The sequence below is a fragment of the Lepidothrix coronata genome, unplaced genomic scaffold (genome assembly GCF_001604755.1).
Source record: "Lepidothrix coronata isolate B3197 unplaced genomic scaffold, Lepidothrix_coronata-1.0 Scaffold100, whole genome shotgun sequence".
Taxonomy (NCBI): Eukaryota; Metazoa; Chordata; class Aves; order Passeriformes; family Pipridae; genus Lepidothrix; species Lepidothrix coronata.
Genome location: NW_016690280.1, coordinates 40,128 through 53,192, shown reverse-complemented (window position 1 = coordinate 53,192; position 13,065 = coordinate 40,128). Strand labels below are relative to the sequence as shown.

Below are 13,065 nucleotides of genomic sequence, written 5' to 3'. Positions count from 1 at the left end.
TACAGAGACTTGATAATTCCTAGGAAGGGATATACAAAAAAATGCACATTAAGGCCAAGGAAAGAAATTGCTAATGTTATTTGTTGATGTCATCTTTATGTATTTGCTGGATTACTTGATATGCTGAAGACTGAGGATGAGGATTAGCTTCAGGTGTTTGAATTAAGAGAAGACTTGGTATTCAATTTAGCAGTTTGACTGAAGTGCACATATCAAATCAAGTCTTAAAAACTGAAACCTTGACATTGGTAGCTCAACTGACTTAAGTATTCACTGCACGAATTCATTACTTTCATGTTGTGGAACTTTTTTTTGATTTTAATTGCAAAATCCATAATTTAACAAGGAGTTATTTCTCTGATTCATCACGCTGTATTGTAGCAAGGGCTGGGCTGTGCTTGGTTGAAATGTAAAATGAAGAGCTGTTAGAATCCTCAACCTGCCTGACCTAATTAGAGCCCTCCTCCTGTTTCCTATAAAAGGAAAACTGTGTAAGACTCAGTGCCAGTGCTTTGAGTGAATTTTGTACACACAATGGCTGTGCCTGCTCCTGCTGCCTCTTATGAAGTAAAAGTTTAGGCTCACACTGAGCTGCTTAAATGGTACCGCTGGGACCAGACCAAAAGCTTAACAGGATTCTGAGCCCCACGTGATGTAGGGCTTGGATTAGTGTTTGGGTTTCAAAGGTCAGCAGAGCCATTGCTGCTTCCAGGGCATGTGCTCTGTGCAGGCACAGCCCATAAAGGGGCAAGAGCACAGGTGAACTGCAATAATTTCCTAGGCTGGTGATTCCCTCTGGAGTTTGAGGCAATGCCTGAAATGCTGGTGGGAATGGAGCAGGTAAGGCTCTACATATTTGCGTTAATATGATGCTGCCACACTTTGATTACAGAATCTAAGGAAACAGAAACAGGAGGGGAGAGAGAGAGACTTAATTATTCTTCAGTCTCTGTGAATTACAGTCTGAAATGTTAATTTAATGAATGGTCCATTGAGTCATCCAGGGGTGCATTGTGCTTGAATGACTGTGATACAGACAACAATATAATTTTTGTTGAACTGTTCCATGAAATCAGTGTTTCACAAAGTGAATGTAATGACAGTAAATAAATTGGAAGTATAGGTAGAACACTGCTGAATCCAGGTAAATATTTGAGGAAAAAATAGATTATATGAGGAAAAATAGATTAATTTGTTATCTTCATTACATAATATATACATAGTTTTTGTAATTTATGCTGGCGACAAAAAAGTGAAGGTATTTTACAGGCTGATTATTGGTTGTAGCTCGAAGCTTCAGTGTTCATGCTTTCTCTATTTTTCTCTTGCTCAAAGCCTGGAAGGCAAAATTTCCATTTCCATGTCATGGTTTATGTTAAGATGCACAGGAGGCTCTTCCAGTCTGTGTTGGGAGGAAGTGGTGTGGCGTTAGATGTGCTGGGAGTTGTTACCTCAGAGCTGCTGAATAGTTCAGTATTTCTTTGTAGATTTTTCCTTCTGGATTTGAAGTTAGGAGCTACTGTTATTTTAAAACAGAATTCTAAGTTTAATGAAAGAGAAATACATGTCAGTAGCTTGTTACAAGGAAGAAAAGGGCACCTGTGTTACAAGAAGGCAGAAACTGCCTAAAGTAGTTTATATATACATATATATATGTATATATCTCACTTTTTTGTCCTGTGAATATTAGTTGTGCTTGCTTTCTCAAAGGTAGCTTCACTTTCTCTGTGGGATTCACCAGTGGGCTTTAGATCAAACTCTGGATAAAGGCAAATTGAAAATGCTTATTGTTGTCTACCCTTCTAAAAGGAGAAATGAAGTAACTTGTAGTGATTGTGACAGAGCCATATTAAGAGGAATGTTCTAGCAGCCAAATAAGATATTTTGGTCCAATTATAAAGTTCCTCACCTGAAAGATTACAATGGAAAGAGCAGAGTTTCAGTAGGTGAACTTGGTAATGCTAAAAGTCAGTCATGTGCTTACTGCAGTAACTTTAATTACTGTTCGAAGCACCATAAACACGATGAAAACAGGAGCCAGCCTGCAGCTGAGGCAGCCCGGGTACACTCCGGCTCACTCCCGCTTCCTTCTCCACCCCGAGAAACTCAACACCAGGAATGGGCGTTGGGGCTGGTTTCCTAGAAACCAGTATGCTTTTAGGTTTTGTGGAGAGGGGACGGGACTGCCGCTGTGTCCCTGCTAAAGCGCGTGCCCTGGGCCGTGTATTTTAAATTTTAAAAAAAAGCGCTTTTCCTCGGTGTTGGGAACAGCCGCTTTCCCACCGCTCCACGTGGGATCGGGGTTGTCACTCCGGGATTCAAAGCCCCGCCCCTTCCGCACCGGCCCCGCCCCTTCAGCGCTCCTCAGCCAATGAGCGCGCGGCGGCGGGGGGCGCGTGCGTCGCGCGCGGCGCGGCCGGGCTCGGGCGCCCCCTGTCGGCCCGTCCGTCGCGCAGCGCCGGGCGCGGAGCGGGAGCGGCAGCAGGCCCGGCCATGGTCGGCCGGGAGAAGGAGCTCCGGATCCGCTTCGCGCCGGGCCGCTGCGAGCTCGTCGAGGTGAGTCTCTGCGGGGAGCTCTGGAGGTGAGCTCGGGGGGCGGGTCTCTGCGGGAGTGCGGCGCGGGGCCGGGCGGGCAGGCCCCGAGCGCTGAGGGAGGCCCGGGGGGGGAGGGGGGCCGCGGCCGCGGGGGCTGCGCCTGAGGGAGCGCGGGGAGCGCTGCCGGGGGCTCCGGGGACCGAGCGGCGCGGGGACTGCTCGCGGTGTCGAACCGGAATGGCCACAGGGCGCTGAGGGGTCACGGCACAGAGAGGGTCTGTGTGCCACGGGGAGCCTGTGCAGAGATTCCACACGGGTTTCCTTTGGGAGGCTCGGCCCTGCCCGCTGTCCCGGGCGGTGCCCGTGATCCCCACAGGTGTCCGTGAGCTGCCGCAGCAGTGGGGGTTTGGTGGGCGAGGGGAACGCGGAGCAGCCTCTGGGAGCGCGGCTGCGGGTTCGGCTGTCAGGCGGAATCTTGCAAAGCCCGAGGGTTTGCCTTTTGCTTTCTGTCGCTGCAGGGTTATGTCAGAGCTGAGCCGGAGCTCGGTCTCCCCGTGCCTTCCCTGCAGGGGCTTGTGTATCGCCGTATTATGTTGCAAATGTGTGTTACACTAGGAGCTTCCGCTTTGTGGTGGCCATTCCTTAAAGTTGGTGTTTTGAGTTCGTCGCGATTTTGTAAATAAAAATACGAAGCTTAAAGAGTACTTGTTTCTGTTTTTCACCTCGAAACGCATCACGTTTTGCTCTCTTTGTAAATTACACTCCTGTTTTGTATATTGTTAGCGTCTGCAAAGTAATCTGATGTCACATAAGTGTTATTTTTTAATCTTAGGATGTTGCCACTTGTTTATTTTTATGTGAGTGAGACAGCCAAGCACAATTCGTTTTTTATTGTGTTAATTCTTAGTTAGTGTTGACATCAGATAAAACAGAATTAAATTGGATGTGCTTCATTATGAAGCTCAAAATTCTTCGTAGCAGTGGTGTTATTCAAAATGGTTTGTGAAGACAAGTTTTTGCGTGCTTGATGATTGGAATGTGGTTGTGGCTTAGCTGAGAAACACATGTGAAGGATTTGTTAGCACAAGGCTCATCTGAACAGGGATCTGCATTTACACCTATAAAACTTGCAGGCAGAAGGATAATATTTGAGTTCTAGAATGTCTTCTTTTCTTTATGTACAGTAACAGTATATAAAATTACTTCAAAATCGAAGTGTGCTTTGTAGCTCTCTTGTCTGTGTGTGGACAACACAGCACCTTCTGCACATCTGTGAGAGCACCTGCAAACAGCAGTGGTGGGAACATGGAGCTTCTGAGGGCCTTTGGGCTCAGAAGTTCTGTGGTTCTGAGACAGAAATGCTGCTGCAGCTGGGGGATGTTCTGTGAAGGAGCTTCTAGGGAAAGAGTTCGTCTGTGCAGGTTTTGTTATCACCAGAACATGTAACTTCTGGCAAGGTGAAATAGGTTCAAACTGTTAGTTGGTTTGTGTTGGATTTATGGGAAACATCTACCCTTTATCTTGCTTTTTCAGAAACAAGTGACTAAAATCAATGAGTCTTGCAGACAAGAGCAACAGGATGCGAGCTGTGCTTGGTGAAAGCTGTGTTTGTGTCCAGTTCAAGCTGTGCTGCTGATGTAACATCCTCTTTATGCTGTGCAGAATAAACAAACTTAGATGAATGAGGCTTAGAAATGTCAGATTTTACGAATGACACTTGGTTTTGTGTTGATCACTTCCTTCTTATTAAAGATGTTTGGTGACATTTTTAGAGAGCCATTTGACTCTGTTCTGCAGCAAGTCTTGGATGTTTGTTGGGGCAGCTCTGGCTGCAGAAACACTGATCAAATGTCCTGTGACACTCTGGGCAGATTTTGCAAAGGGAAAAAGTGCAGGAGAAAGCAGTAGTTGCACATTCTCACTCATGCTCTTCAGAGAAACATGGATAGCCTTAAAAATGGTAAATAAACTTGTGTTCTGAGGTAAAATTTAAGGACATCAACAAACAAAATTTTTGAAACATCACTTGCTGTAGTCTGTCATTTTCAGGCAACTGTCCAGATATAAATTATTAATTTTCATCCAGTACTGATGGGAATAAGTCATCCTTCACCTGGAGATTTAGAGATGAGACAACTGCACGCACAGTGCTGGGAACTGGAAGCAGTTGTTTTGGGATAGGCTGTTTCTGTCATGCACAGAGCTGTGCATATACCCTTGTGGAACAAAAGCTTTGTAACTTCAAGGGTGAAAACCAGTAATTTGGAAGCAATTGCTGTGGTTTCCTGAGCTGCAATCAAAAAGTAGCAGTCTGGTACAATGCTCAGAAATTCCTGGGCTGTTGGGATTGCATAGCAGAAGTATTCTGTGATGTACAAAATTACAGTCAGTTATCACAAATTGTCCTTTTGTGTAAAGTAGTCAGGAAATCCAAGGTTTGTGGGTTCTGCACACCCAAAGTTTTTTTCTGTACTGGCATGGTAAGCATATGCTTTCGTTTTTGTGTTGTGTTTTAGTTTTCATGTTGCTGTTGTTTATGGTAGATGCAGAAGCAAAGCATGAAAGGAAAATAAAGATTATATAGACAGACACAGATCTTGTGTTTGCTGCCTTTAAAACTTGATGTTCTTCTGAGAGGTGGATAAAGTTTGTGCTGATGTACAAAGTTGTCCCAGTACCAAAACGGGGAGCTGAAGTACAGCTTTAGTCTGTTGTGTAGATTGAGAGTTGAAATTGTCAAATCATTTTCAGGTGCATTTTGTAAAACTGGCAAGAGATCTGTGTGTTGGTTTTCTTTATTAGACTGTTTTGTTGAGTAACAATCAATTACTGTTCTATTTAATAATAAAGTTGAAGTCTTTGGTTCTTACAGTGATTTATGTTGTATTGCTGAAGCTTCTAACAGGCACAATCTATCCAAAATTATTTGTTGTACCATTCGGACCCTAAATCTTACATCTTTTGGGTCCATTTTCTAAAGAAGTTGTTTCCCTCCTTTCAGACTGCACAAAGCTGTCAGCTTTTGAATGAACTTAAAATTCTGTCTTCAGTAGTGGTTTGGTTTGTTGTAGAAGTGAATGAGTTTCCTGCTAAAGTTTTGTTTTCATTATCTTCAAGTGTATGTTTAAATATTAATCTGGCTGCAGTATCGGTGCTCCCAGATGTTTGTGTTCCTTGACACTCCGAAAGACTCAGGAAAAGCTTATTTAATACAGTAGCTCTGACTGTGGCCTCGCATACTTCTAAAGAGAAAACAGTAGAAAATTGCAGTAGAAACAAAACTTTTGCTGTTGTCATTTTTCTAGGAAGATGTTGACATTCCCAGTAGGCGAGTTTTGATCACTGGTGCAACGGGACTTCTTGGCAGAGCTGTGTTTAAAGAATTCCGTGAAAATAACTGGAATGCAGTTGGCTGCGGATACAGGAGAGCTCAGCCCAGATTTGAACAGATTAATCTTCTGGACTCTATTGCAGTTCATGACATTATCCATGACTTTCAGGTAAGTTTGTGGAGTATGAAGTGGATGGATGGGGTACTTTGTGTAGCAGTCAGTGGATGGTGCTGCTGAGCTCTGGGACTGCAGTGGGGCTGATGCTTGGGCAGAGCTCTGACAAATGTGTGTTGTGCCCCACCCAGAGTAGGTTTGCTCTGTAGGGACAGACAGCTCTGACCTGTGCTGTCCTCACCTCGACAGGCTGCAGGCACAGCTGTACATGGCAGAACAAAGGACAAGAGAAATGTGAGTTATTCACACAGTAATGTGTCCATACACAGTTCTGGTGAAGTGCAAGAACACCTGAACACAACAGCAGGAACTGTGTGTAGCCTGCAGTGCAGTGAGGAGTTCACTGTTTTTTTCAGTTCACCTGGAAAAGGGAATATATAAACCCTGCAATTCTATAAAATGACTTTTAATATCTCCTTAATAATCTTCATATGTTAAATAAGCCGTGTGTAAATGCCTTATCTAAAAGTTTTTAGCACCCTTGTGCATGTGAGAAATACATCTTTGTATTAATATATTTTATTATACAGAGTTAAAAAGGCAAAACCAATAACTTCAGTCTCACTGTAAAAGTGAAGCTGCTGAAGATCACAATTGCAAAACTAATGATAAATTTTTTTGGTATCTTGAGGCAGCAAGTTTGTATTGTACTCCCCAGGGAACACATGCTCCTCAGAATGCCGTGATTAAAAGTAACACTGCTACTTTTATTACTTCACTTTTGCCTGAGGGGCATCATCACTACAGTTAGGGTGCAACTGCAATCTCTTGTTTAAAATTAGTCTTTAATTTCCAGCCTCATGTTATAGTGCATTGTGCTGCTGAAAGAAGGCCAGATGTTGTAGAAAGTCAACCAGATGCTGCTTCTCAGCTCAATGTGGCTGCTTCAGCAAACTTGGCAAAAGAGGCAGGTAAGGAGACCATGTCATGGATTGTTTTTTTGTTTTTAAATACTGCATTTATTTATACAGGAACATCAATACAAGTAAGTTACTCTAAGTGCTGAATGTTACTTCTGCCATCAATGTGCCATCCATCCGTTTTCTGTAAGGGTGTTGTGCACAGATATGTGAAGGATCAGCAACAAAGCAGTAGGAATGAATGGGGAGAGAACATGAGCTCCTTGGGAGATTTGTTTTGAAGTTTGTTGGCATTTCAAACAAGGCATGAATTAAAATAAACTATATATAAACATTTTCTTCCTAGCTGGAGTTGGAGCGTTTCTGATCTACATCAGTACAGACTATGTGTTTGATGGAACAAGCCCTCCTTATAAAGAGACTGATGTACCAAATCCCCTGAATTTATATGGTAAAACCAAGCTGGAGGGTGAAAAGGCAGTCCTGGAAAACAATGAAGGTAAGAATACACTCAGCTGTTTTTAATAGAGGCTTTCCATTTTTGCTTAGTTGTAGATTGGCTTAATAGACTCCTAAGTCAGTGGTGAAGTTGCAAACCATGGAAACGAGATCCAGAGAAGAATGGGATTAGCAGTCAATCCTTGCTTGTGAATGGTTGCTCTTGCCTATAGGTTGACTAAAGCTTTCTTTCTTACCTGTTCCCATCATCATTTGTGTTACTTGTCTCTGCTGATGGACATTTGTGAGCCTTTTTCTCCTGTGAATCTGCTGTTCCTAAGGAAAGGTAAAATACCTCACTCAATATACAGCTGCTGTTATTTAGGGGGATGCACTGCAAGTGTTCTCAGTGTATGCTCACTTAAAGGGAAAACCAGCAGATCAATTCAACATGTTCTCTTGTTACTCTTTGGGTTTTGCTCTCATTACAGAAGCCAGTGGGCCACCCATTTTGTTTTTACCCACCTAGCTTACCACACACATCAGATTCCTGCTTGTAACACTTCCTAAAGGCTTAATAACACATTTGTGATTTTAAGCAACTCATTTTATTTTTTAATTTATTGTTTTAATCTTTTCCTAATGAAAATTTGGCATTCAAAATATGCACACATAATTAAAAAAATTCTATTTAATAAGGAAAAAAAGCTTGGGACTGAACATACTGCCTTTAATTTAAGACTTCTTTCTTGTTTAAAAGAGAGGTTTGGCTGTTTCTGTGCCATCAGTTTCCAGTCACAGGTTATAAGGAAAGAAGCACTTGTATTTTTTCAAAGAATTTGAAGAAAATAATCTCAGTACACTTGCAGAAGAGTCTTCTGATATGTCAGTATGATACTTGCACTGTGATTCTGTGCTGCCAAAACAGAAAGAATATTTTACATGTATTTGTTTTTCAACCCCTAATTTGTAGGTTGGATTCAGTCTGTCAGACGTGTGGTTGGGTGAAGAACTGCCCTGTCAAATTCTGTTGTACAATGCAAGAATCTCCAATAATAATTTGGGTGTTTTCACATTTGGTTAGGAGGGAACACAGCTTATATTTAGAAAGCTGCAAAGTTTCAGTAGGTCTTCAGAGCAGTTGGTCATGAGGTTAATGCTCTCCTTGTCCCAGATAGCTGAGAACAAAAGGAAGGCAGTTGTCTTCTCAAACAATGAATACTTTAAAGATATTAAAAAAGAGGTGTTTCAACCAATATTTAAAGAGAGGAAGAACATATTTGCAGAGTGACCAAATAATTGTTTCTAGAGCAGCAGGAAATCAGTGTCATTTGGGTTTTCTATTTGTTTTTCTTGTCTAAGTACTTATTCTGGTTTACTTTTCTATGAGAGTAACTTCTGTGTTAGCTTTTTCTGTTTGTCTCTCTAATAGCCATAGCATTTTCCTCCAAATCTGTTAAAAATTGCAATGGTTTGGTGACATCAGCTTCAAATTTCAGGACTGATATTTTTTTTTTCTCTTTCAGCAAAGCTATTACTTTTAGTGAATTTGTCATAGCCATCTTAGAATTCCCCTGAGAGCCTTTTTGAGTCTTCATGACTGAGATAGACTAGTATGATATATTCCATCGTGAAATATCCTTCTCTTTGCACTTGTTTACTGTGAATTTAATTTCTCAAATCACTGTCTTGAAATCTAATACTGTTTACTGCTGTGTTCTGTGAGCCTGTTCCTTATTTGTCAAGCTTTTTATGCATTCCAAAGTTCATGTCGTTTTTCTGGTAAATGGTATCCTCCTTGATGCAGGAGGTGGCTGCATCATGGATGAAAAATATGTGTAATTGATGCCTGAAAATGGTGACTTGTGATTGGAAGCAATTTTTCTTCTTGCTTTTATCCAGGGAGGATGGGGAGTGCTGGAGTAATTCCATAGTACAGTCAGTTTTTTTAATTTTTTAATTTTTGTTCTAACCCAAACAGGCCCTTTTGTGCTGTTAATGAAAGCTTGTTAACTTCCTGGAAATCAATGGCATAAATGAAAGTAAAATTATACATCTTAGTGTTTATAAACTGCTTTGATATAAATTAAAATTATTCTCTGAGAGTAAACATATTAAGTAATTGCCTTTTATTTGTGATTTGTAGATGCTTAATATCATCAACTTATTTCTTAACACTTCCAAACTACTTCTCAGGTTGTGCTGCAGCATTTATACCTATCTATACCAATGGTAATGCTTTTAAAATATTCTTTCTTTTAGGAGCTGCAGTACTTAGGATTCCTGTCTTGTATGGAGAGGTAGAAAGACTGGAGGAAAGTGCTGTGACTGTTATGTTTGATAAAGTGCAGTTCAGTAATAAATCTGCCAACATGGACCACTGGCAGCAGAGATTTCCTACCAATGTCAAGGATGTAGCAGCTGTTTGCAGACAACTGGCAGAGAAGAGAATGATGGTAAGAGTGTCAAGAAATGAGCCTTTGCAAGGAAAAACAATTTGAGTTCTCAGCTTTGTTTCTGAACAACTGAGAACTGCACATAACCTGAATTATTCTTTGCATTTCTGGAATGCTGGGAGGGAGGAAAGAACTGGTTTTAATACTACAGTACCTTTATGTGACTGTGGGGGAATTGTGGTCTTTAAAACAAAAGTGAATGAAGTGATGGGACAAAACCTGAAAGTTGTCCTGTGTCTTCTAGTACAGAGGAGAGAAATGGAAATGCCTAACTTATTCTGATGTACCTTTTACAAATTGGTATTTTGGACTGAAAAACCCCTATGGTGGCTGAATGTAATTCTCAAAGATGCCCTTGATTATTGTGTTAAGAACACTAAAGTGGCGAAACAAAGCCACTGAACTGAAATACTTTATTGTTTGTTCACCACAGCACCTTCAGATTACCATCTTTGCAAGGTAACAGAATGAAACAACAATCAACCACCTTTATTTTTTCATACATGTAACAAAGAAAACATGGACCATGCACATAAGGTAGATATGGTGCAGTTTAATTGGACTCCTGCAGGATTTGCAGTTTGACATTCAGAATGTGTGTGGTGCCTTTTGCCTTTGTTTTCAAGTAAGCAAATAGCACAGAACAGCTGAGTTGCTCCTCCCCAGCTCTTTGACCTTGGTTGGAGGGTGGAGCTGGGCTGCTCCTTTCCCTCCTGCTCATTCTCCAGAACACAGGCTGTTTGTGAACAGTCAGGTCAGATCCATGTAACACCAGTTTCCAGTCTCAATCCCCAGATGTGTGTTCTCTGGAAAGGTACCGAGTTCCCAGAACACCAGTGAGGTGCCTTTCAGGATGGGGTCTTGCTGGGTGATTATTCTGCACAGCTCTTGCCCAGGGATTAGTCTGAGGGCCAGCTGGCTGCTGCTTTTCATCTGTGCTTCCTGTTCTTTCTCTAGGACCCATCAGTAAAAGGAACATTTCACTGGTCTGGCAATGAGCAGATGACTAAGTATGAGATGGCCTGTGCAATTGCAGATGCTTTCAACCTCCCCAGCAGCCACTTGAGACCAGTAAGTGATGTGTTGTTCGACCTGTAGAAAGGTGGATCTGCTTGGTCATTCCAAGGAGTTGGTCTCACACTGGCTGTGCCAGTGAGCTTCCTCTTCAGGAGGGTTGTGCCTGTCTGGCACAGCAGCTGTGTTGCTGAGGGGGCTGTCTGGAATCCAGCTCAGGAAAACAACAGCTGCCTTGACCTGCTGAATTAGGAAAATTACCCAGTCAGTCACCAGTTTCACAATCTGCAATGTAATGGTATTTCTGCAGAACAGTTCCCCTGAGTCACGAGTAAATCCATATCTTTGTTGTATCTTTGACCTTAAAAAAAGCTCACAGATTGACAGAACATTAACTTGCAGGTAGGAATCTGTAAAAACTCTGCAATGTCCAGATTTATTTCTGAATACATGCACTTAAGAACTTCAAAGGATTTTTGCTTTGCTTAAAATGCCTGTCTTGCAGTTTTATTGACACTTGAAAGTAAGACTAAAGACATAATGATAATGTGGTGAGAATAAAACATTTAAACAAGATGTTATTTATATACAAAATAAATTCCAAGGATTTGGAATTGGTAAACACTGGAACTGAAATGTGGCTTGGAAGATGGCAAGAAAAACAGTGGAGAACACTGAGTCTGAATTTTTTCTGCCCAAATCTACTCTTCAGGTATATTGGTCAAGACATGGTTCTGTGAACATTCTGGAGCATTTCTTACCTTGTGATTATAATCATAGGGTGAAAATAGGAATAAAAGGTAGAAAAGCACAAATAGCAGCAGTAACTGAGTGAGAAAAATTTAACTTCACACCGCCCTGCCTGACATCTGTTGAAATGAAGTTAACCAGAAATCAAGCAAACAAATAAAAAAATCCCAAACAAAAAAAAACGACAGAAAATAGTTAGAAGGGAGGACAGGAACATTCCTACATAGGAAGCTATGAAGGAAAATTTTAATGTATGTGTCTGAGTATTTTTCTGTTACTTCTGATTCCTTGTTGGTGTGTTGTTTTTGTGTCTCCTGTTCCTGTTTTAGATTACTGACAGTCCAGTGGTGGGTGCTCTTCGCCCGAGGAATGCTCAGCTGGACTGCTCCAAGTTGGAGATGCTGGGGATAGGCCAGAGAACACCATTTCGAGCTGGGATCAAAGAATCACTTTGGCCTTTCCTCATTGACAAGAGATGGAGGCAGACAGTCTTCCATTAGTTTGTAACTTTTTTAGTAAAAGTATGCTATGTGGCACTTTTTTAAAAGAAAAAATAGTTTTGTATGAGTGTTCTTAAATTGTGACATTTATGAGCTTTCATTTAATCGGGTAAACAAATGGTCTTGCACTAGTGAAACTGTTAGCCTAAAAAAAGTTCAGTGACAAAAACTGAGCCTATTTGATGTCATGCATCTTTCCTTCCATTTGTACCAGTCTAACTTAGTATCTGTTCCAGGCAGATTGAGGTTCTTAGTAATCAGTGCCATGTGATGCTAAGAATCACTTCACTTGCTGACTTACTTTTGGCTGAACTATGTTGTTGATGCTTAAGGTCTGTGTCATTGTTGTATATACCATTTCTCCTCATTAAAAGACATGGTCGGTTACTTTATTATCAAAAATTCGAGTTTTTTGTTTTTAACTTCTGCAGGTGGTGTTCTTAGGGAGTTGAGCTGAAGTAGGAATAGTTAAAAACTTGTTTTGCTTGAGCTCTGATCAAAATGTTTTTTAAAAAAGTGAAACCTTATTTTTGCAATTATCAAGTGTACTTTTTATGCTTGAAATATTTTCAGAATGTTCTGTAACTTGAATGCCTGCAGCTTTGTATTTGTACAGTAAGTTGTATGCATTTGTTTAAATGGTGACTTGTAAAAGCTAGAAGGGGGTGGGGAGGGTGGGGAATAGTTTTGACCTGGGGGTTTTTTTGGATGGGGGACTGGAGTTGGAGGATTCCTTTTTTTTTTTTTTTTTTGACTGGGTATTTGTACAGTAAGTTGTATGCATTTGTTTAAATGGTGACTTGTAAAAGCTAGAAGGGGGTGGGGAGGGTGGGGAATAGTTTTGACCTGGGGGTTTTTTTGGATGGGGGACTGGAGTTGGAGGATTCCTTTTTTTTTTTTTTTTTTTGACTGGGTGGTTGTTTGTTTTTCTTACAAAATCATAAAATGTCTTCATCTTTCTCTTTTTGGGGGGCAGTATTTGGGATTGGTTAAACTGATGGGAGGA

General features: G+C 41.2%; 1 protein-coding gene across 2 annotated transcripts; it reads left to right on the top strand.

The window, feature by feature from the left end:
• The first annotated feature begins 303 nt into the window (after positions 1 to 303).
• Positions 304 to 12,461, top strand: MAT2B (methionine adenosyltransferase 2B). Of its 2 annotated transcripts, none has more exons than XM_017822930.1 (7): positions 304 to 840; positions 5,841 to 6,035; positions 6,838 to 6,952; positions 7,248 to 7,400; positions 9,602 to 9,795; positions 10,753 to 10,866; positions 11,889 to 12,461. In XM_017822930.1, the coding sequence occupies exons 1-7, from the start codon at positions 811 to 813 to the stop codon at positions 12,057 to 12,059; spliced, it is 972 nt and encodes a 323-aa protein (XP_017678419.1). In that variant the 5' UTR covers positions 304 to 810; the 3' UTR covers positions 12,060 to 12,461. The 2 variants fall into 2 exon arrangements, with proteins under 2 accessions (XP_017678419.1, XP_017678418.1); XM_017822929.1 differs by lacking the exon at positions 304 to 840 and adding an exon at positions 2,444 to 2,556.
• The last annotated feature ends 604 nt before the right edge of the window (positions 12,462 to 13,065 follow it).